Source organism: Bactrocera oleae, chromosome 3 (assembly GCF_042242935.1).
Source record: "Bactrocera oleae isolate idBacOlea1 chromosome 3, idBacOlea1, whole genome shotgun sequence".
In the NCBI taxonomy this organism is placed as follows: Eukaryota; Metazoa; Arthropoda; class Insecta; order Diptera; family Tephritidae; genus Bactrocera; species Bactrocera oleae.
The window spans coordinates 47,900,323-47,926,587 of NC_091537.1; the positions used below are offsets into that span (position 1 = coordinate 47,900,323).

Consider the following 26,265-nt stretch of genomic DNA (forward strand, 5'->3'; position numbering starts at 1 on the left):
ACGCACACTGTAGGCTAATAATCGGAAACGTATAAAACTTCATAACTCAGCCGAAAATTGAAATACAAAACTGCAAAATTTTATTTCGGGTGGGGTTGGTTGAAAAATCTTTAGAAAGAGGGCGTGGTTATGCTTCCCAAAAGTTTTAATTAGTTTAGTTTTAAAAACTTGGTTATTTGAATTTTTCAGATAAATTTGAGGTTATGTAAGCAAAAGTGTTTGCACAAAGTTATAGTTTTAATTAGTTTAGTTTTAAAAACTTGGTTATTTGAATTTTTCAGATAAATAGATAGCAAAAGTGTTTGCACAAAGTTATAGATATTTTCATTACCTGCAACATTGCCATATAACGTTTTTCGATAAGACTCTTAGTTTTGGCGGAAATCGATATAAACCATTTCTAACCCTTAAAAATTCAACCACGCCCCTCCACTGCCTTTCCCGACTTCAGATCGACCATAAATTATTTTTCCTTCTCTAGCAACATGTTGTGAGAGTATGAAAATGTGGCGCTCATTATGCATTATTCGAATAAACAGAATGGAAATGAATCAAATTTGGCATGTTATTTACTTATATAACATACACATAAATCATATTAATTTATATTATATATAATATATATTTATAGTTATGGGGCATAGACTCACTTAGTTTCATTACTATGTATATATTACTTCATGTCTGCGATATTTATATATTTGGTGTATATAAATAATCTCAAAGGGATATACATATGTGATATAAACTTAATCAACGAATTTTAATTTTACATCTTCTTCCAATTGCGGCCATAAAAAGTTGGTTATCTTCGACAATGAAGAGCGAATAGCTTCATTGTTAGTAAGGGTGTCATCAGCTTCATTTCGAAAGAAGAACGGACCGATGATTCCACCAAACCAAAAACCACTCCAAACTGTCAATTTAGGTGAATGTAATGGTTGTTCATGAATTATTTGTGGTCTTTCTTCGCCCCAGAATCGACAGTTTTGTTTATTTACCGCACCACTTTTCTTAAAAGATCGTTATCGTTTTCAAGTTGTTCCAAGGCAAAATCAGTAAATTCATTACTTCGAGCGGTTATTTATCTTATTGGTACTCGAACATTATGAAAAGGAAATGTACGCTCGAAATTTTCAACAATTTGACGAATAACGAGCACAGGTGAACGATTATTACGACCATAAAATGGGAAAAGGGTACGAAAAGTTGCAATAAGAGAATGCATATTTTGAAAACATACAGATCATAACATATTATAAATGGCCGAAACGACACTTAGAAATCATATCATCCCTATTGGAAAACCCGATATATAGGGCATGTTGGCGGGAGGGTTTGGTTTGATTGCATTAACTTTTGAGATTACTCAAGCATGCTCAATTATTTCGACGTTTATTATACAAGGAGCGTTCCAAAGTAAACAGTAAAAAAGTAAACTCTAGTGGGGCCATCTATATGTCGACTAGTGCGTTAGAATCTGCTATCCTTTATCGACTTCCAGTAAATTTCATGACATTTCATCTATTGGAAGTGGAGTTATTGCGTTTTAAGTGTCAGTATGTTTTTGTCATTGGTGCGAAAATGAGCTTCGAACAAAGAGCCAAAAATTATTTGATTTTGCCGATAAAACCATTTGTCCTGTCTTTTTTTTAAAAGTCCTGTTTACTTTGGAACGCCCCTTGTATAGCTACCATACAAATTGAATGTTCCGAATCAAGTTCTTGTAAGGAGCCTTTGTATTTAGGAAGGGTATTATAGCTTCGGTGCAACCGAAGTTTACTTTTTTTCTTGTTTAATAGGTAATTTGGGCTCTTTAGAATGCTTCACTAGAGAAGCTGCTTCAAAACGTTTCTTATACGGAGCGCTACATTTTTTTAATTTAAGGCACGACATGACACATCAAGAAGATCGGAAAAAATGGATTGAATTAAAATCCAAAAATTATCTATTGAGTTGGCGTCATCATGGGTACTGTGATGGCCAATCTAAAGTAACAAAATAGATTTCTTGTTTTCATTGAGTACAGAGCCTGCTCCTTTGTTTCGAATCATTGTCTTCTTCCAGTACCCAATAAGGGCTCTTTTTGCCGTAAAGCATTTCAGCAGACTTCAGTAAACCCTTTTTATACATTTGTATACAATTCTAACGGCGTTCAGATTTTCTGTGAACCATCCAACCCCTAAATCCATGAGCAGAGAAGCATCAAATAATATTTACCTTTTGGAGGTACTTAACACACCTTTGAATAAATGTTTTCGTTTTCTTAGCCAAACAAGTATCGAAGGGTTGAACAATACAAAAGTTGACTCATCAGTAAATATAACATTCTTCGCCAATGCAAATTTGCACCCATCGCAAATTTCTTTAATGTGTGTTTTTGAAAGTAAAGGTTTGATTACATTACTGCTGTATTTGATGCCGCTGAAGTCAGTATCGTATTGTATATACAGATTTTTAAACATATTTTTTTAGTTTCTCTTAGACTGAGCAATAGTTTTTTCCCATAAAGGAGAGCAATAGCTTTGACCTGACTTACAGATGTCACGTGATTTTTCCCAGCCTTGTCATCTACGTTTCCAGTTTCTCCATAATGATTACACAATGGTCTGCACAATTGTACAACTCGTATTTAAATACTTTACAGCTTTTATAACCTTAACAGGGTATATTAAGTTTGCTAAGAAGTTTGTAACACCCAGAAGGAAACTTCGGAGACCCTATATAATATTTACATAAATGATAAGCATGGTGATCTGTTTTGATTCAGCCATTACTATCTGCCTGTCCGTGTGTCTGTATATATGCAAACTAGTCCCTCAAATTTTAAGCTTTCGATCTGAAATTTTGCACCTGCCCTATACTCACTAAGAAGCTGCTCATTTCTATCGTGGTATTTTAGCGTGGGGATTTAATAAAGAAATCCCCTAACGGAAATAAACCTAACGTGATCACAAAGTATGCTCAAAATGTTGGCATACTTTTAGGCGTATTTTCGAATATCTCAAGCTGAGCAAATCAATTGAAGAGACAGTAGAGTGGATCAAAATTAATAATATTTAAGATAAAATTTTTTTAACGGCAAAGAAATATACGGAATTTAATAAAAATTTTAATAATAAAAATAAATTATTCAATATTTGAAGTCATAATATTAGTAACATGATTATTAAGTTATTGCATAGCTTTTATTCCAGGCTTTGAGCGCGGCAAACCTAACACGATCACAAAATATGCGCAAAATGTTTGCATAATTGTAGGCGAATTTTCGCATATCTCAAGCGGAACAAATCAATTGAAGAGCAGGGTAATTCAAAAATAATAATAATTAAGATACAATTTTTTTTCCATTATTTAGAGAATACCAAGTCTCAAACTTATGTTTCTTATTTCAGTTACCATAAACCTATGGTTTCACTGATACAAATTCCTGAATAACCTATATGTATTGTAACATAATAAAAGTATTTTAAACAATATTAACTTTTCATTTATTCAATAAAAGAAAAAAAATAGTTTTCTTATCGATCACCACGCTCAAAAAGTATAACTTGAATTATTATCAAAAAATTAAATAAAAAACAAGTAAGGAACAGCTAAGCTCGGATGTAACCGAACATTTCATACTCTCGCAAAGTCAAATGGTATACTCGTTTGAGATTTCTCTATATATAATATTAATAATTAGAAATAGGAACTGTTGCCGCAGTTATTTACGTTCAGAGTGAAATTATTTAAAGCAATTTGTAAACTAAATTTACTCAAATTATTAGATATCTTTCTTGTGTTTTGTTGTATACGCTTATAATCGATTTTTTATAGAATGAATTACAACTGAATTGAGGAGTATGAAAAGAAATCGTTTTTTGACAATGCATAAAATTTTTTATTTTTTACATCGATATTACTATACATTTTCAGCTACCGGCACAAAGATACCTTGTTATGAGTGAAACACGCATCCGATAGTTCAAAAATCTTTACATTCAACTATAAGCACTGGGGGCTGGAACAGTTTTGTGTCGATTTAGATTATTTTTGGTCACAAGGTGGCATACTTTAAACAATTATTCACACAAAGCTTTACGCAGATACACTCATTGTTGCTTGATTCGCATAGTGCAAAGTGAAAGAATCAGGTGTAATTTAAAATCGTGTTATATGGAAAATAGGCGTGGTTGTAATCCGATTTCACCCATTATCGCACCATAGCATAGAAATATTCAAAGAATGTCATGCAACAAATTTGGTTGAAATCGATTGGGCTGATCCCAAGATATGGGGTTTGTCACCCGATTTCACCCATTTTCACACTGTCGATAGAGTTTCTACAAGTATTTGTTCTAGAGGCGGGACCACACCCCTATTTTAAAAAATTTTAAACTGCAGATGCCCCTCCCTAATGTGATCCTGTATACCAAATAAGAGCCTTGTATCTTATTGTGGAGCTTAGTTATGGCAATTTATTTGTTTTTGATTAAGGGCGTTTTATGGGTGTGGCAGTGGTCCGAGTATGCCCATCTGCAATACCAAACTTCCTTACGTTTTTTCCTTAGATTATTTTATTTGTGCGGAACTTAAATCCGCTAAACCTAACCTACTCCCAAATCAAAGCTCTCCCACGGAACCACAGGTGAAAGTATTACTTCATGGGAGTGAGGAAGGCATTGAAGTCTGGAGCGACTGATGCCTGATTTGTTGTAAGTGTCTCAATCTTGTCAAAATTAGAGCTGCCGCTTCGCTGAAAGCTTTCCATTAAATAGAGGACTCACATAGGTGCTGTCGAATTTTCCACCGTTAAACTACCGAGAAGTGTAGTTTTTAGATTTTCTCTTATACTTGAGAACCGAGGGCAATGTAAAAAACATGTTCAGCGTCTTCTATACACTCTGTGCACGTCGGACAATACGGAGTATAGTCATGACGAAATTTGTAAAGGTAGCTTCATGTCCACTTAGTATTTGGGTCAGGCGGAAATCCAGGTCCCCATGTTGTCTATCTACCCACGGTATGACGTCTGGTTTCAGTCTGTGAGTCCACCATCCTTTGGATGAGGTTTGCCACCGTTGAACCGTTGCTGCCACATTGTAATGCTCTTGGTTCTATCCTCTCTCTTTGTTGCTGTAGAGGGTTTCGATAGCTGGTATAAGCGCGCAAATTCATTTCCCTGGATGTCAATGGGCACCAAACTGGCTAATACTTCTACGCGTCGCTTGATACTTATGAAGCCAAGCACTTGCAGAAAGCCTATGCACTGTGATTATTAGTCTAGCATATAATTTTGTGTCTAGCGCCTGGATCCATATTGGAGCCGCATACAGTATAACTGATCTCATTGTCTTAGCTATTAAAAATCGTCGGCTGAAACGCACACAGCCTCTATTTGCCATCATTCTAGATAGAGAATTTTAGATTTTATTTGCTTTATCGTTGTGTTTTCAAGGTGCTCTTTAAACTTTGGCCTTGAGTCCAATATTACACCAAGATACTTCAGCTGTGGCTGTGAAGTTATCTGACATTCTTCTATGGTGAGCGATATTTTTTCTTCAATTTTCCAGGAGCTAATGGGCAAGACTTCTGTTTTCTGCTCAGCCAACTCTAGACTCATGGTAGCGAACCACTGTCGTATAACATTTATATAACACAATCATTGCATTTGACCCGGATGTCATCTAGATGTTTCGCTACTGCTACCACTATGAGATCATCCGCATAGACGTTTAGTTTCACGGATTGTTGTTAATGTACTCTTAGCACCCCGTCGTACATCTGGTTCCAAAGAAGGGGGCCTAAACCCGAACCATGCGGTACGCCACTCGCAATATAGTAGCTCTTGGTACCCTCGTCTGTGTCGAATAGCAGCCTTCTGTTGTCAAAATAACTCAGAATAATATTTATGAGGTATTGGCGAGCGCGTATTTCGTACTGAGCCTTGATGATATTTGCCCATTTCAAATATGAATTTGATCATATAGTATCAATAGGTAGATTTCAGTAGTGCGTCAACACCTCCACCTGAACAACGTTCTCTTCTTACGGGTGATCATCACAAATCCAATCAAATCATGCGCAATATATGCCGTTATAATAACGCATTTACCCCTTAGCTGGGAGCTTGCTATCCTTTCGACCCGATGAGCTCAAATTTCTGCAAATATATTTTATTGCTGATCCAGATACACAAGCATCTACGTACTGATCAAATGTTGCACAGACAATTGCTAGAGATTTGGTTAGATCTCTCCAAGATATTTTATATTCTCATAATTGCTACATACAGTCTTTCGAAACTGCGATTAAGAGTATTCCAGCAGATACTCCTAACTTTTATATCGTAATCCATACAAAGAAAGTTAATGTTGGAGAAAACAAAGGACAATACAAAGTTCCTCCCACGAGTGAAGTAGCATTGTCGATATGACATATTTAGTGTTCAAGTGCACAGAATTATAGTGCATAAATGTATTTTAGAACTCTATTTTATCAATGCATACATATATTTATGTATGCATATGTATTGCAATATAAATGCATATAGTTTTATGTTTGTTAACGTCTATATGTATGTTTTGTATTGTACTACCTCAGCATTACTAAAGATGTTCAAAGATATTTGAACAAACTAAATTGAGACCCGAAAAGGTTCTTCTTTAGGATGTTTTACAGGCGAATGAATACCGCAACGGCATTGGGCAGTTGGTTATAATGCCTTCATCATTCACAGGTGGACCTCGATATTTACACAAAAAAATGGAAATTACTGACCTGATTTATTTATAACTACAACATGTAACCCAAATTGGCCTGAAATCAAAGAAAATATTAACACCAAATTAACTCCACAAGTCAGATACGATGTAGTTAACAGAGTCTTCCATTTAAAAGTACAGAAACTTTTGCACCTCATTAACAAGTCTCATTTATTCGGTCCGCCGTGCTGTCATTTGTACACAAAAGAATGGCAGAAACGTGGCTTGCTACATGTACATCTGCTGGTGTGGTTAGTGAACAAAATTAAACCCAACCAAATTGACGGGGTTATTTCAGCTGAATTATCAGATAAAGACGAAGATCCAATACTGTACGAAATCGTAAAGAAACATATGGTGCATAGCCCTTGCGGGACTTTAAACCCGAATTATCCATCTATACGAGATTCTAAATGCAGCAAAAAATTTCCGAAGTCGTTCCAAACACAAACAATTACTAGCGATGACGGATATCCCAAATATCGTCAACGATCGCCAGAACAGGGTGAGCAAAATGCTACCGTCCGAAATCCGCTGCTTTTGAAAATTTTTGATGTCCACAATGTCAATTCAACATGGTACTAAGTACATTAATAAAGGCAGTGATGAAACCACTTTGAGCATACAATCACCAAATGAATTGTAAAAATGAAGTGTAAAAATAATATCAGACTTGACGTTACATCTGCAGCTCTGAAGCTGTGTGCAAGACTATTTTATTAGAAGTGTACGACCGGGCTCCCACAATTGTCCACCTTGCTGTGGGCAAAAGGTATATTTCACTAAAAACAATATACAAAAAGTTGTTAATAACCCGCGGGATACAACATTGACAGCATTCTTCAAGTTATGTGCTCAAGATGATTTCGCAAAAACACTGGCACATGACAGAGTTCCAAGCTACTAACATGGAACCAGAGTTTTAACACTTTTCAATGGCGAAAACATGGTACTGCGGTTGATGTTTTCCCCGAAGTAAAAGATACGGATGCTCTTGGCAGAGTCTACGTGATTCATCCCAACAACAGCGATTACTTTTATCTGAGAATATTATTGCATATTGTAAAGAGACCGACATCGTTCGTACACCTAAGAACTGTACAAGGCGTTTTTTATGGGGGAAGACGATTCTCACTGGGAAAACACATTATCAGAAGCAGCTGTTTTTAGTTCAGCCACATCATTAAGATATTATATTTGGTTGTCGTTATAGTAGCGTTTTGTAGTGATTCTGTTAATCTTTGAAATAAATTTCAAGAAACTATGGCCAGTGATGTTGTGATTCGGCGACGGAGAGAATTAAACTCAGATGATATACAATATGAGCAAAGCATATTTGACGATGCATTATTTAAATTGAACTAAGTAGTGCAATCACTTTCGGGTAGATCGATCAATGATTTTGGGCTGCCGATGTCAGCTTATACTACTAACTATACGAGTATTTATATGAACATAGCTCAAGATGAGCCATGAACAAACATCGATCAGAAAATAGTGTTCACTGCATTACCATCAACAATTGATAACAATGAAGGGAAATTGTTTTTCCGTGATGCCCCAGGAGGTACCCAAAAAGGTTTTTAATCAATCTGCTTTTAAAAAAGTGAGATCTACTGGAAAACTTGCGTTAGCTATTGCGTAATCCAGCATTGCCGCTACGCTTTTGGAAGGAGACTACATTCGAGCTCCCGCTGAGTTTCTATACAGAGTATTGATGCGTGACTGCTCATTAATAGCCTTGGCCGAAGCTACCACGTCAAACAAGACGTCTGTGGAAGCACTAGATAGGACAAATTTTAATTCTTTGAATTAACAGAAATAATGAGACAACGGGAGGATCAGACCTTTGCAAATGCATTTAACCATATGGCACCTGGTATAAGAAAGGAAGGAAGGAAGGAAGAAAGTTCCCTATGATGCCATAAATTTATTTTGGTCCAGTAAAGAGACAAATAATTTCATAGTCCAGTCATTTAAGCTTAAATTAGGTAAGAATCTCGGAATTCAGATACCCAGCTGTAAGTCTGTAAATACTTGTATATTGACACCCTAAAAGTTGTCTCAAAACCTACATATGGTAGGGTGTACGCAACTATTAAATTTCAAGGTCAAAGGTCACAAAAATTTTTGCGCTTTTTTGTAAATATCTCATTTCCTATGGGTTTTTTGCTATTGGTATTTATTATCAGTATTGTAGAATACAAAATTCTCTACAAATTTTGTTTAAAAATTTTTTTCATACAGTGAACCGTTTTCGAGATAGAGGGCTTAGAGCGCGCGGTCACAGCATCACTTCAGGTCAACCGGTGCCTCCGATCAAAAACGCGCCATATATAGTTGATGAACTATCGATAAATCAATTATTATAAATATTTGTCAATTTTTATTAACTATTATATTATATTTTATCATTTTTTCCTAACCTATCCACTTTTTATTCAGTATTAATTTATTTAACAACACTTACCTGCCCATGAAAATGCGGAATTGTTAATGAAAATATAGGAATTATATTTGAATTTAAACCTTATTAAAGCATTAGATGAAATAGAATTAACAAATCTTTGTGAAATGGCAGCGAAACGAATTAATGAAACACAAGCAGCTGCGAAATTTCGTTTTGACGCAAAGCATCGATCTCCGAGTATTTTCCAAGAAGCTGACTTAATCTTAGCTGAAAATGAACCACCGAGCACAGGCACGTCAAGGAAACTCGAGCCACGATTCAAAGGACCGTTTGTAGTTACCAAAGTTCTTGATCACGACCGTTATGTGGTCGAAGATCTTCCCCAAACTAGACGAATTTGCCACAGGGTGGTCATTCATTTACACAATGGTCTTCTAAATTGTACAACTCGTATTTAAATACTTTATAGCTTTTATACCCTGAACAGGGCATATTTAGTTCGCCACGAAGTTTGTAACACTCAGAAGGAAACGTCGGAGACATTATAAAATATATATATGTATACGTAAATGATCAGCATGATGAGCTGATTTGATTTAGCCATGTCTGTCTGTCTGTATATATGCAAATTAGTCCGTCAGGTTTTAAGCTATCGATCTGAAATCTTGCAAACAGATTTACCAAATATGAAGGGGGCTTTCATTGTTTTATAACACTTACTTGTACAACAGGAGTATGATCAGATGGGTTTTCTAGTTTATCCAACCTATCATCTATGTAACATATTTCCAATTTATCTGCAGCTTGTGGCGATAATAGCATATAATCTGTTCGCATTACTTGATTGTTTCTGAGTGAATTGCCTTGATAATTCCACCAAGTGAATTGTTGCAAATTTGGGTGAAATATTCTAAACGCGTCTTTAAATCCAAGATTCAAGATTGCTCTTAACTTCTCACGCTCTTTTATATGAAAACACACTTGGCTATTTAATAAATTTGAATCACAAACAACAATTTCATCCAGTGGAATATTATAATCGCCAGCTGTGATGGTTAACTCTTTTTTAATAAACTGTTCATCCTTTCATATAGATTATCAAAAATTTTGGCTCATATAAAAGTTAAGTCCTTTTCTCTGCTCATTTGACGTTAAGGCCGATATCGGACCACTATCGCATATAGCTGCAATACAAACTGAACAATCGGAATCAAGTACTTGTATGGAAAACTGTTTATTTGACGTGATATCTTCACGAAATTTGACATGAGTTATTTTCTAAGGCAAAAATGTAATTTCCGAAGAAATTGTTATAGCATATAGCTGCCATACAAATTGAACGATCGGAATCAAGTACTTGTATGGAAAACTCTTTCATTTGACGAGGTACCTTCAGGAAACTGAGCACGAGTTATTGTTTAAGGCAACAATATATTATCCGTAGAAATTCGGTGCAACCGAAGTTACAGTTTTTTCTTGTTTAATAGTCCATTTGGGATCTTTAGAACGATTCAAAAATTTTCTTTTTTTTCTTATTCCACGGCACGACGGGACATTTTAAGAAGATCGAAATAAATGATAAAAAAATAATTTTTAGTAGTCATACTTGTATTATTTAGTGTACCTTTCATATATTTTTTTATACTCTCTCAACATGTTGCAACAAAGAGCATGATAGTTATGATCATCTAACGGTTGTTTGTATCACCTAAAACTAATTGAAATAGATATACAAATATGTACATATAAATGACCAGGTTGACGAGACGAGTTGAATTCCGAATGACTGTCTATTTGTTCGTCTGTGCAATCCATAACGGGAGAAAAAATTAAGATATCTTAATTAAATTTCGTACAAGTGTTCCTTGGCACGAAAGGGGAATGGGCTTGCATATAGGTGGAACCGGTTCATTGCCACGCCCACAAAGTGCCAAAACTAAGCACCAAAATAAGATACAAAACTGTAAGTTAGTACAAGAGATCACAGTAGCGAGAAACACCTGTGGGTTAAACTTTTTTTCAAAAGTCGGCATGGTCAAACCGCTGAAGCTTAATCAACCAAACTTGCCGAGAAAAAATATTTTTAGCCCTTCTCATACGCTATAAAAATGGGTAAAGTCAGATAATAACCACGTCTACTCCTGATATAAAGGTTATGTTGAAAACTACTAGAAGCAATTAACTGAATAAATACGCCACAAGCAGTAAATTTTACAACCAGCTTCATAAGAGTAGGTATAGAAATTTGGCATTGGGCGTGGCACCGCCCACTTTTAAATAAAATCATATATCTCTGGAACCACTTGACCGATTACAAATCAACAAATTTGTTCCACCCAACATAAACAAGAAAGAAAATTTAATACAGATGTGAAAACATTGTCGTAGTAGTTGGGAAGACAGTTAATAAAATTTATAAAGTATTATAAACATTCCTGTAGAAAGGGGCCCCCATCTTTTTTCCCCTGATCCCGGTTTTACTCTTGCCGGCCCTGCAGGCGACACCTTAGATAACGAGACCTTTGTTGTCGCTTGAGTTATTGTATCGTACATCCCACGAATTTAAATAAAAAATTATTATTATAGCCAAAAAATCAATAATAAAGTATTATTTTTTAGATTTTTAAACATTTTGCGGCTTTTACAGTAATTACAGTTTATTCAAACCGTTCCAAACAAAAAAGTAGAAATGTTGAAAGTTGTATTAGTACGTTATGCAGAAAGCACAATCTGACCATTTCCGCTACATGTTTGTGGTTGTTGTCTTGTTGAAACCAAAATCTGTTACATTGACTAAATTTTTCGGCACATTATCTTAAATTTCTAAAGTATTCAACTTTGCATATATGTACAATACGTTCAAAGTTTATAACCCCACAAGCTGTCATAGTTCCACACATCATCACTCCTACTCCACGTTATTTGAGAGAAGGTACGAAGAAGTGCGATTTTTATAAAAAAAATAATTATTTATTTATATTTATATAAAAGTTTTAACACTTTAAAGGATCTGGTGATTTTTTCACAATGGTTGCTAGCATTTTGTGCTCTGATGCTTTCTTTGAAGATTTTCTTAAACACCAAAGACGTTTTCCATCACTTTTCTATATTCTATTCTATAAAAATCTTGGACAAAAAATAAACAAATAGTAAAGCAAAACTATTTTTTAACAAATTTTTGTCATAAACTCGATTTTTTCAAATAAATACTGGCGATCCATCAATCATCAATTTGGATCACGATCCAAATATCACAATAAATATTAGTTATGTGATTATTTTAATAATGTAATGCAGTGATTTAAAGCAGTAAACATTTATTTTGCAGAAAGGCGTAGACTTATGACGGTTAGTGTATATGTTTTCGATTAATGGCGGTTAGTGGGTGTGGCACTGATTCGATTACGCCCATCTACGAACTCGCTCTCACTGTGCTGCCAAGGAAGGAAAGTTTCATTAAGATATCTTAATTTTTACTTAAGTTATCGCTTGCACAGACGGACAGACAGGCAGTCATTCTGATTTCAACTCGTATTATCATCCTTATCATTTATATATACAGTCAAACTTCAGGAAGAGAGAACGAACACGTTTTCGTTTTCCGAAGTGTGGTTAGAGTTTATTGGGAAAAATGCTGTAATTATAGAAAATAAATTGTTTTGTTAAAGCTAACGTTTATTTAATACTGGCTCCAATCCAGGGCCCGATTTAGCTATTTAGCCGCTCCGGGCAAAGATCATTTTCGCCGCCCTTTACATACACAAAGCTATATAGGTCATGAGCTAGTTTTGTTGGGGGATGCTAAGTTACAAGTACCTACATAAAATACATGATATTGTTGGGATTATACCTACCTAAAATATCACGCCAGTCTATTGGGCCTTCTGAAGAAGTACCTATACGAAAGGTGATGAGTGTTTTTATACTCTCGCAACTTGTTGCTACAGAGTATAATAGTTTTGTTCACCTAACGGTTGTTTGTATCCCCTAAAAGTAATCGAGTTAAATATAGCGTTATATATATATAAATGATCAGGATGAAAAGACGAGTGGAAATCCGGGTGACTGTCTATCCGTCCGTCCGTCCGTCCGTCCGTCTATGCAAGCTGTGACTTGAGTAAAAATTGAGATATCTTTATGAAACTTGATACACATGTTTCTTGGTACCGTAAGACAGTTGGTATTGCCAATAGGCGTAATGGGACCCCTGCACGCCCACAAAACGCCATTAATAAAAAACAAATAAATTGCCATAACTAAGCTCCACAACAAGATACAAGACTCTTTTTTGGTAAACAGGATCATATTAGGGAGAAGCAAGTTTAAATTTTTTTTATAGTGGGTGTGGTCCCGCCCCATAATATGTTTAACGTGCATATCTCCTATACCACTGAAGCTATAATAACAAAATTCACTGGAAACAAATGTTTTTAGCATCTCTATCGGTGTGAAAATGGGTGAAATCGGGTGATAAACCCGCCCGATATAACGGTACTGCTAAAATAAAATTTTAAATTTATTTTTTTTATTTAAATTTTATCTCTGGGATGTTATAAGATGATTTTATAGGAACCACGTTCAAAATTATATAGTGGGCGTGGCACCGCCCACTTTTAGGTGAAAACCCATATCTTGGGATCCGCTTAACCGATTTCAACCAAATTCGGTACATAATATTCTTCTCATATTTCTATGTTATAGTATGAAAATGGGCGAAATCGGATTACAACCACGCCTATTTCCCATATAACATCATTTTAAATTCCATCTGATTTTTTCACTTTCCAGTATGCAAATCAACCAACAATGTTTGTAGCGGCGTAAAACTTTGCGTGAATAATACGTTTAAAGTATGCCACATTGTGACCAAAAATTATCTAAATTGAACCAAACTGTTCAAGCCCCTAGGTACTGTATATGTGGACCCCAATGATTATAGTTGACTTTTTACCGAAAATATCGGTTAACATAGAACAAGGCGGGAAGAACCACAAAGAAATCTAGAACGAGTATACCATTTGACTTTGCGAGAGTATAATATGTTCGGTTACATCCGAACTTAGCCCTTCCATACTTGTTATATTAGTAAATATACAATGTATGTCTTTATAAGGAATTTCACAGAAATTGACATATTTTTTTATCGACATAGTTATACAAGACCTTTTAACTTTATCATCATCATTAACCTATTGCTACTCACTGCTGCGTATGCCTATCTTGTGCTATTTTTCCCTGTTTCGGGCTAATGTTGCCTAAGTATTACTAATGTTGCGCTTTAACTAAAGGAACAATAAACATTTTTCATCAAAACCGTTTCAGAAGTTAAAAAAATTGGGACCAAACTGTTTAATTGTTTATTATGGTCAATCGGTTCTTATAATTTAAGGTTCATACGGTGCGTATCAAAAAGACACAACATAATATTTGTTCTAAAATTTAAGACTGATAAAAAAACAATTATGTTACTACAAAACAAATCAGTTATTTTTTAAAATAGTGAAACCAAAAATTAAACAGTTTTTCAGAGAATATTTAATCCTACCTCGTAATAATAGTAATCTTTAATAACATCTGATATATTTTTACTGTTGCAAACTTTGTGTTCTATTGAAATCATAGCTAATCCAGATAATCTATTTTGTCATGGTGAATCGCAGATATTTTTTTATTATTTTTAATTTAGAAAAACTTCTTTCACCACTTGCAACTGTTACTGGTAAAGTTAAAAAGAAAAAGCGCAATACTAATATTTGGACCAAATCTTAAATCTGTTACAAGTTTTAAAACATCTTGAGGAGATAAATTACTATTTAAAAACATACAAAGGACTGACAGCTCCTCACAAAGTTCCAATGCATTTATATCGCTTGAGTTTTTATGAGTTAAAATGGCCTCGAGATTCTTACAATGTTCTAACAATTTATCTTTTGGGAGTTCTCTTAAGTTATATATGTTATACAAAAAGCAAAATATTTACTATGCGCAGAAATCTGGGAAAATCTTAATTCTAAAGAGTTTATGGCTGTATCCATAATGTGAAAAAATACTTCAGTTTTATATTTTTGACGAAACTCAATGATTGGTGCACAGTCATAAGTAAAATGCTTTTTCTTGGATCGTACATTTTCAAAGTCTAACACCTCGCCATCAATTTCAGAAGCCAAGGCTTTGGCGTCTTCAAGAACTTGAGTAAAATCATCTGAACGTGAGTTTTTAAAGAAATATTTTGTATTTTTAAGTAATTTAATAACGGAAACTAAGTCAAAATCTTTAATTTGTAATAATTTACTAACAGGGTTCATGCGATTCAACGTTTTGTACCAAATTATAATAGAGCATAAAAATTTAAACTGTTTAATTTGGTGCAACAAACCCGTAGCTTCGTATAAAGGTATTCATACCTGTGTTTTGGTAAACACTAAACGATGCATCGTAAACTTGTTCTATTTGATGTCTTAGTGGTTTTATTGCTTCAATACAAGCCGACTTTCCCATCACGTGTCACTAAGTGGTTTTAGAGTAAAACTTTTTACATTCTTCAAAAGAATTGACCACCTTAATGTTAAAGTAGAAGAAAACATATTTTTTGCACAGTATTAAAAAAATTGTAGTTTCGTTTAAAGAGTGACTACTGCAAGGAACGTAAAATGCCCGTGGATTGATGATTTTAATTTTTCACTTTCAATACCTTTCAGATTAAATCCATTATCGTACCTTTGTCCTCTTATGTTTTCTAAAGACAATCCTGCTGATAATTGTTCCACGATAATTTCTGCTAGTGCCAGACCTGTAGAATTCTCGATTGGTATGAATCCTAAAAAACTTTCATTTATTACAATCTCTGACGTTCTTGAATGGTCTTTGGATTGAATAATCGAAATGTACCTAATTATCATGGTCATCTGCTCAGTTTTACTAGCGTCTGGAGTACAATCTAAAATAATACGGGATCAAATTCTGCTAACAACTCTAATAGTTTTAAAAAATGACCGTTGTTATGTTGATACAGGATATCAGAAGTACCGAGAAAAGCCAAGCCATTTTTAGCCAACATTTTAATGATTGAGGCAATATGTAACAATACTCTATTCCAGGTTTCTATTTCTGATTTAATTATTCTCTGTGACTCGGCATCTATCGTACGACACGATTTGAGCCTACGTGAAAGTTTTACCAAAGATTTTACAGCTTTTACATGGTTTCGTGATGAGATTTAAGCTTATCACCTATATGTTTCCAATTTTTGTTGCCATCTTCAGATAGACCGGAAGTTGGAGTTCTATTGAAGATTTTACAGCAAAAGCTATACAACAAATTTTTTGTCACAGAATATACAAGACAATCTCTTAAAATTTTTTCACCGTTATTAAGATTTCTCTTATAGTATCTCGAAGTAAACCTCCGTCCATTGATATCTTGTGGAAATTCAAATTAATACAGTGGGTCTGGAGAAACTTTATTTACCAAATATATTCTTTGCGTCTGTTAATCTATTGGGCCACTTGGCTGGGTCGACATCTAAAGTAGATGTTGATTCTGTAAAAACACTTGGAGTTGCAATAGCACCTTCACTTACAATAGCAGTTTCACTTGCAATAGCAGCTTCGCCTGTAATAGCACTTTCCCCTGTAATAGCGCTTGACCCAAAAGTAGAAGCACCAGTTTCACAGATTGTATTGGAATCGGACGTATGTTCTTCTTGAGGTTTAAGCGGAATCTCTATAACTGAGACGCCGGTTTCTGGTATGGATGATGATAGTTGGTTTAGCTCACCTTTCTTCAAAAAGGACTTTAATGCCTATGCTTGCTTTTGTCGCTCTGCGTCTTCGTTTTTTATATTGGTGTCCCGACAAGCGTGATCTACCGTCAGTCATTCTGTACGGTAAAAAATAAAAATATGAAATAAGTTAACATACCACATAAAGCATTTTTAACATACCTTGCGGTAAATATCAAATTAATTCACCACCTGTTATAGTCCCGAAAAGCCTATTTGTCAAATAAGAACTGTCAAACTCATACAACAACTGTCAGGGACTGAAAATTTAATTGACGAATAGGCTATCCGGTGATGGTAAAATCAGCACTAAAACTATTTTACTATTTACTTTAAGGAACAAATAGTAAGTACACTTTTTAGCAAGGTGTGTTCAATATTACGTATTTTTATACGCATTACAATTAAATTTATAAAATTGACAGGTACTTACGTAGTAAATTCACATGCGCGCTTCAATATTTATATGATTAAACTGCCGCACAAAAATCATGTCACTTTTAAATTTAAAAATAGAATCGACTTGTAGACTTAGCATATATATCACATATATAAATTAAACATTTTAATTCTGTATCACTTATTAACCGCTACATTATTCAAGAATATGACGAAAATTTGTCTCTAGGGCAGAACATGTTTACTAGGAGTCTTTTAAATAAGTAATGGAAAATTAGTACAATCTTTTGCTTAAATATAATATGATATTTAAGGGATTCCCCTAAATTGTCGCGCTGTACGAATCTAGAAAGTTTGAGGGAAATCCTCATCAAACATAAAATAAACTGAAAGTTGCCAGTTCAGAAATGTTAAATCGGCAGAAAATTCGGATGAGATTTTTTGGATTCTAGTTTCTAAGTTCTAGTCTAATTGGTTCTTTATTTCCTATTTAGGTATTTCTTCTTCTTAGTGTTCCACAAAATTTGAAAAGTATCGACACTTTACTCGATACCACTATCGTATCAGATTTATAGGTACCGGAAAAAGAATCGATACTGAATTATTTTTAAAACTTCCGATTGAGTAATATTCGTAATATTAAATATTATCCGAGAAACTTTGGAACTTGGAGTTCAGAACTTATCACCAATGGGACACTTTTTAATAATGGTATAAAACTAACTAAATTTAAATTTCGACGTATTAAATTGTCGGTACAAAAATTAATTAGCGCAACAGTAAAAAAGTAAATCAGGATTAAACCGTATTAAATCATTTTTAACTTAATTGATAAAAATAAATCTACTTAATAGGAAAATAGGTACCAATCACAAGAAACTGGCAACACACGCTCTAAACATAAGCTATTGTCTATATAGAAGTCAGTTAAATTTTGTTAAAGGTATCGATACCTTAGAAATATCGAACAAAAGGTCGAAAGATAGGAATAAGTAAATTTTGCCGCCCCTCGTTTTTTGCTGCTCTGGAAAAATTCCCGGCTTGTCCTTCTTAGATCGGGCACTGTTGTAATCCGATCTGACCTTTGGTGGCAGCTTGCAACTAAAATTTCCGCATATTTTACACGAAAAGACCTCCAGATTGGAGTAGCCGAATGAAATATTTTGCTGACGTTAAAAGTTTTCTGGATACTTTGGCTTTAATTAAAGTCCAAACATTATCTATTGGATTGGCGTCATCATGGGTACTGTGATGACCAATCTAAAGTAACAAGATATATTTCTTGTTTTCATTGAGTGTCTGCTTGCTCCTATGTTTCGAATCATTGTCTTCTTCCAGTACCCAATAAGGGCTCTTTTTGCCGTAAATCATTTCAGCAGACTTCAGTAAACCCTTTTTATACAATTCTAATGGCGTTCAGATTTTCTGTGAACCAACTTTAGCCCCTAAATCCATGAGCAGAGAAGCATCAATTAATATGCACCTTTTGGATGTACCTTTGAATAAATGTTTTCGTTTTCTTAGCCAAACAAGTAGCAAGGGGTTGAATAATACAAAAGTTGGCTCATCAGTAAGTATAACATTCTTCCCCAACGCAAATTTGCATCCAATGCAAATTTCTCTAATGTGTGTTTTTGAAAGTAAAGGTTTGAGTACATTACTGCTGTATTTGATGCCGCTGAAGTCCGTATCGTATTTTATTTACAAATTTTTGAACACATTTTTTTAGTTTCTCTTAGACTGAGCAAGAGTTTCTTCCCATAAAGGAGAACAATAGCTTTGACCTCACTTTCAGATGTCAGGTGATCAGGTTTGCCATCTACGTTTCCAGTTTCTCCATAATGATTACACAATGGTCTTCAAAATTGTACAACTCGTATTTAAATACTTTACAGTTTTTATACCCTGAACAGAGCATATTTAGTTTACCACGAAGTTTGTAACACCCAGAAGGAAACGTCGGAGACATTATAAAATATATATATACGTAAATGATCAGCATGATGAGCTGATTTGATTTAGCCATGTCTGTCTGTCTGTATATATGCAAGCTAGTCCGTCAGGTTTTAAGCTATCGATCAGAAATATTGCACCTGTCCTTTTCTCTGCTCATTTGACGGGAAGGCCGATATCGGACCACTATCGCATATAGCTGCAATACAAACTGAACAGTCGGAATCAAGTACTTGTATGGAAAACTCTTTCATTTGACGAGGTGCCTTCAGGAAACTTAGCACGAGTTATTGTTTAATTCAACAATATATTATCCGTAGAAATTCGGTGCAACCGAATTTTCAGTTTTTTCCTGTTTAATAGTCCATTTGGGATTTTTAGAATGCTTCAAAATTTTTCTTTTTTTTCTTATTTCACAGCACGACGGGACACTTTAAAAAGATCGAAATAAATGATAAAAAATAATTTTTAGTAGTCATACTTATATTATTTAGTGTACCTTTCATATATTTTTTTATACTCCCTCAACATGTTGCAACAAAGAGCATGATAGTTATGATCATCTAACGGTTGTTTGTATTACCTAAAACTAATTGAGATAGATATATAAATATGTACATATAAATGACCAGGTTGACGAGACGAGTTGGATTCCGAATGACTGTCTGTTTGTTCGTCTGTGCAATCCATAACGGGAGAAAAAATTAAGATATCTTAATTAAATTTCGTACAATTGTTCCTTGGCACAAAAGGGGGATGGGTTTGCATATATGTGGTATCGGTTCATTGCCACGCCCACAAAGTGCCAAAACTAAGCCCCAAAATAAGGTACAAAACTGTAACTTAGTACAAGGGATCACAGTAGCAAGAAACACCTGTGAGTTAAAAATGTGTTAAAAAGTTGGCATGGCCAAACCGCTGATGCTAAATTCACTTGCCGATAATAAATATATTTAGCACTTCAAAATTTTTTAGCATGTAAAAATTTTAACCACGCCTACTTCTTATATAACAAATTTTCAAATTCCAACTGATGCTTTCACATTCCAGTATGCAAATAAAACGCGAATTAATAAAACTCGATACAACTTTGCACGAATAGTACTTTTGAAGTGTTCCACCTTATGACCAAAAATTGGTCATTATCCAAGTTTTAAATCCTACCCTGATCCTATGATCCTTTCGATTGGCGCAAATAGTGCCAAGGATTGTAGAAACCAAACCATAAATTTTCAAGCCTTTGATACCCAGTATGTCGACTCCTGTGGCTATGGCTGACTTTTTTCCGAAAATATCGGTCAATCTGTGTGATATATTATTGAAATTCACACAGAATTTTGTGTGGTAATTATGTAACCCTGTTATAAAAAGGGATAAAATGGGGTGAATTCTTCCGTTGATATTATTATTATTGAATATAAGTATTTCAAACTTCCGGTTGGCTTTGTAGCGTATACATGGACCAATATGTAAGATGCAACTATAAATGGAATACCTTTGCTCCATACATTTTCGTTATTTTAGCAAACCTTATGCCCAATATGTCGGCCAGTATGTGAATTGTCTGCACAAAATTGCGTGGAAATGTGTTCTCGAGGATATTTGTGTAATGCCAAACACTAACGGAACGGATGACTAGTTTCAAGTTCTACAAACATATGTATTGATGATATATTTCGAGGTGCCCTACTTACACAAAACAAAAACCGAGAAAATTCAAATTTAATGGGAATGTTTATTATCATTCAAAAGAAGATTCTTAGGCATTTATTTTTGAAGGTTATCTCTTTCAAATGTTGGCCGAGGCTACGTCTAAGTTAATCCATCCTTTGAGTTCAATTTTCGATGACTCGTTCGAACATTTCGACTGGTAACTAGCGAATGACACGCGTGATGTTTTGCTCCAAAGCCTGAATTGAAGCAAGTTTGTCCGCTTAGACTTTAGGCTTTACATATTTGTACGAAAAAAATGTAACGGTGTATTATTGCGCGATCTTGTTGGCCAATCGACCGGCCCAAAACGTGAAAATATCTGCCCACCGAAGTGTTCTCTCAATAAATCCATTGACTGCTGCGATATGTTGGAAGTGGCGCCGTCTTGTTGAAACCAAATGACGACGAGACGTCGATGTAAAATACACAAAGTCATAGTTCAGGCCTAAGAAATGCCAAACAATACTGAACAAAAATAACGTGACAGTTTGACATGATTCACGCGTGATCTGTCGAAAAAGGCTACTAAAAATAGTACCTCTACTTGGATCACTGGTTAATTTCATAACAAACCATGTAATAGAAAGTCATACAAATGTACCACATATAATATTTATTTATTTCCAGTACTTATTATTTATATATTTATTGTACAAAAATATTATTTGTTACACTCTTGCAATATGTTGCTAAAGAATATATAATATAAGTTTTGCTCACCTAACGTTTGTTTGTATCACCTAAAACTAATCGAGTTAGATATAGGTAGTGTATATATAAATGATCAGGAGGAAGAGACGAGTTGAAGTTCGGATGACTGTCTGTCTGCCTGTGCAAACTTCGACCACCTGTTTCTTTGTACCTAAGACGGTTGGTATTGCAGATAAATTCACTGAGAACAAATATTTATACTTGTAGCACTTCTATCGACAGTGTGAAAATGGATGAAATCGGGTGACAACCCTGCCCACTCCCCATATAACGGGAGTGACATGAAATTTTATTTCTGGGATGGTATGAGATAACTTTATAGGAAGCACGTTCAAAAATAGACAGTGGGCGTGGTACCGCCAACTTTTAGATGAAAATTTTCAACCAAGTTCGGTGCATAACATTCTTCTCATATTAATGTATGTTATAGTGTGAAAATGGCCGAAAAACAACAATTATTGTATCGAGGTAAAACTTTGCGTGAATAATGCGTTTAAAGTATACCATCTTGTGACCAAAACATATCGAAATCGAAATCGAATCAAAACTGTTCAAGTCCCTAGGTACTGAATATGTGGAGCCCAACGCCTATAGTTGACTTTTGACCGAAAATATCGGTCAATGTGTAAGATATATAATTGAAATTCATATAATAAAATAAATAAATGAAACTCTCGATAATAGTATGTTTATGAGTCACAAATAGGTTAAATCGGATCAATACTTCCTTTAATTTACAATTTGCCACCCCCTGACGTAATTTCCCTTGCAAGTTGCGAGAGTATAAAATGTTCGATTACACTCGAACTTAGAAATTCCTTACTTGTTATACTCTCGCAACCTGTTGCTACAGAGTATAATACCTAGTTTTGTTCACCTAACGGTTGTTTGTATCACCTAAAACTAATCGAGTTAGATATAGGGTTATATATATAAAATGATCAGGATGAAGAGACGAGTTGAAATCCGGGTGACTGTCTGTCCGTCCGTGCAAGCTCTAACTTGAGTAAAAATTGAGATATCTGTATGAAACTTGGTAGACATGTTTCTTGGTACCGTGAGACGGTTGGTATTGCAGATGGGCGTAATCGGACCACTGCCACGCCCACAAAACGCCATTAATCAAAAACAAATAACTTGCCATAACTAAGCTCCGCAATAAGATACAAGACTGTTATTTGGTACACAGGATCACATTAGGGAGGGGCATCTGCAGTTATAACTTTTTTTTTTAAAGTGGGCGTGGTCCCGCCTCGAATAGGTTTAATGTGCATATCTCCTAAGCCGCTAATGCTATAATAACAAAATTCACTAGAAGCAAATGTTTTTAGCACTTCTATTGACGGTGTGAAAATAGTTGAAATCGGATCTCAACTCCGCCCACTCGCCATATAACGGTACTGTGAAAAACTACTAAAAGCGCGATAAATCAAGCACTAAACACGCCAGAGACATTAAATTTTATCTCTGAGATGGTATGAGATGACTTTATAGGAACCGCATTCAAAATTAGTCAGCGGGCGTGGCACAGCCCACTTTTAGGTGAAAACCCATATCTTGAGATCTGCTCAACCGATTTCAACCAAATTCGGTGCATAACGTTCTTTTCATGTTTCTATGTCATAGTGCGAAATGGGCGAAATCGGACTACAACCACGCTTACTTCCCATGTAACACCATTTTCAATTCCATCAGATTCTTTCACTTTCCACTATGAAAATCAGGTAACAATGATTATATCGGGGTAAAACTTTGGGTGATTAATACATTTAAATTATGCCACCTTGTGACTAAAAATTGTCTAAATCGAACCAAAACTGTTCAAGCCCCTAAGTACTAAATATGTGGACCCCAGTGCCTATAGTTGGCCTTCTACCGAAAATATCAGTCAATCCACAAAGAAATCTCAAACGAGTATACCATTTGACTTTGCGAGAGTATAAAATGTTCGGTTACATCCGAACTCAGTCCTACCTTGCTTGTTATTTAATATATTTATTAAAATGGCGCCATGTTGTTTTATTTTAAGAAAGTGAATAATGGATCTAATGGTCAGTGTAATAAATGTGCGAAGTAACTGAAATATGTATGACAGTACGAATTGTTTGATTAAACATCTGAATAAAACACATAAAATTGATTTAACTATTGCTAATTATAAACTGGAAGAACGAGTGAGAAAGACATTATCAGTGCTCATCAGAAGTTTCTAACCAATTAGTTCTTTTAAGGACTATTTAAAAAATTGTAATTAGCCGTTCAAGGCATTGCGATTTTATAAATAAATTTATTAACTACAAAAATTATTGATCTTTTAAATTATTAATCGATTAATGTCGCTAATAAAATAATAAAATCATTGCTTTTTGTGCTCGACAAATCGATTCTTAGGATCGAAAAATATTAAATTGGAATCAAGAATTGATTCTTTACAATATGTTTCAGCCTTAAGATATAAAGTATATTTATATGGCTAGACGAGATAAATTTCTGGTGACTGTCTACCTGTCCATCTGTCCATGTTTAGTTTGAGTTAAAGTCTCAATGAAACTTCGTACATATGTTCCGTGGCCCTGAATGGGCGGTAGCGAACGAAGAGGTTAAGTTGAAAACTATAAAAGTGCTGGAATTCAATAAGTAAATACGTCAGAAACATTAAATTTTGCATTGAAGATGATACGAAACATTCGAGGGAGGCTGTGTAACCGTTGGACAACAGCATGGCACCGTTACCCACCATTTGGTAAAATATTATAATATCTCAGGAACAAATAAACCAATTTCAACCAAATTTTGTGTTTACATCAGTGAAAAGTACTTTAGTGAAAATCAAAAGGCATCCTTTTCTGGAAATAATATGTTGTGATGACAAAAATTGAAATCATCGCTTCAATACTTCCTCTTGTCCCCATATACCTAATAGAAAGATTTTCGAACTTCCTGTTGACTTAAACCGTATAATCCGATCGATATACCTAATATAAAATGATGAAAATGAATATAAAACTTAAGGTTGAATTTATAGCTTATACATAAGTCGGTCAATAAGTAAGATGTATTAGAAAAATTAAGCGAACGTATAATATTGTAATTTTGATTGTAATCTATTTGGTTTCTTCGAATAATTATTGTTAAAATTTTAGGCAATATTTTGCCAACGCCTTCAGCTATTTCCCAGCTTAGTTGCTTGCAAATTGCGAGTATAAAATGTTCGGTTACACCCGATTTTAACCTTTCCTTACTGGTACAATATTAAGTTTAGCTAGGTAACATCTGAACTTAATCCTTCCTTACTTCTGTGAATACAAATTTTAGCAATACCTAAAATCATGACTGCGGCTTTGATCTTTGAAAATTGTGAGGGTATAAATTTTGCTTCTCAAAATTTTAAGGACAGGTTATATTAGAACTAATTATATTATAATATTATCCTTTTTATACTTTCATAGGATTCCCGAGTAAATTTCGGAGAGATGATAATTTACAGATTGAATTGAATTCCGGGAATGATTTTAAAACTGAAAAAGTTATATATGCAAAAAACGAAATCTCTTCAAAAGATATTTGTCAAAAAAGTAATTCGTTTAATAATAGTTCTGAAATTCCAGAAAATTACTGTATAATAGATACTTTTCAAAACGCGAAGGTCTATAAAAAAACAGAGAAGCCTTGCTGTTCCCAGCAATTTGATAATAAATACCCGATCTATGAATGCAGTTATTTATTAATCACCGAAAGCTGTTTACTTAACAACTATGAAAGTAAGTATATACACAAAATTCTTTCTACAATTAGTTAATTATGTACTAATTATCACCTCGTCAAATAAATTGTTTATATTTGAAAACAACTTTATAAGTTTCATATAAAGGATATTACCAAAAATCAGAATGTCGAGAAGCTATGTTTATAATAAATTAACTTTCTCATTTTATTTCAAATTTCAAAAAAAAAAATTGTTAATTTATTACTGTCAGTTTATTCTGATGTGCTTTAAAAGCGTGCTTTTCAGTTTTTTTTTAACTATACATAAGATTAAATACCTTAAGTGCACAGATATTTATATACTCTTGCAACATGTTGCTACAGAGTATAATAGTTTTGTTCACCTAACGGTTGTTTGTATCACCTAAAACTAATCGAGTTATACCCTTTTTATACATTTTTATACAATTCTAACGGCGTTCAGATTTTCTGTGAACCAACTTAAAACCCTAAATCCATGAGCAGAGAGCATCAATTAATATGCAAATTATGGAGGTACTTAACACACCTTTGAATAAATGTTTTCGTTTTCTTAGCCAAACAAGTATTAAGGGTTGAACAATACAAAAGTTAACTCATCAGTAATTATAACATTCTTCCTGCACCCAATGCAAATTTATTTAATGTGTGTTTTTGAAAGTAGAGGTTTGATTACATTACTGCTGTATTTGATGCCTGTGAAGTCAGTATCGTATTGTATTTACAGATTTTTAAACAAATTTTGATAGCTTCTCTTAGACTGTGCAATGGATTTTTCCCATAAAGGAGAACAATAGCTTTTACTT

General features: G+C 34.3%; 2 protein-coding genes across 9 annotated transcripts in view; one reads left to right on the forward strand and one right to left on the reverse strand.

Annotated features, from left to right (window-relative positions):
* LOC106623638 (uncharacterized) overlaps positions 1–26,265 on the forward strand; it is a 341,640-nt gene that overhangs the window by 279,614 nt on the left and 35,761 nt on the right. For all 4 annotated transcript variants that reach the window (XR_011395237.1, XR_011395238.1, XM_070106598.1 and 1 more), the window contains one exon: positions 25,165–25,476. Coding sequence is in view for 2 of the 4 variants with exons in the window: in XM_070106598.1 (XP_069962699.1) it covers positions 25,165–25,476 (312 nt within the window). In the remaining 2 variants the exon portion in view is untranslated. The remainder of the gene's footprint in view (positions 1–25,164; positions 25,477–26,265) is intronic.
* The window catches only part of Frmd5 (FERM domain containing), a 533,566-nt gene that overhangs the window by 156,536 nt on the left and 350,765 nt on the right, over positions 1–26,265 (reverse strand). The gene's annotated exons all lie outside the window — the stretch shown is intronic.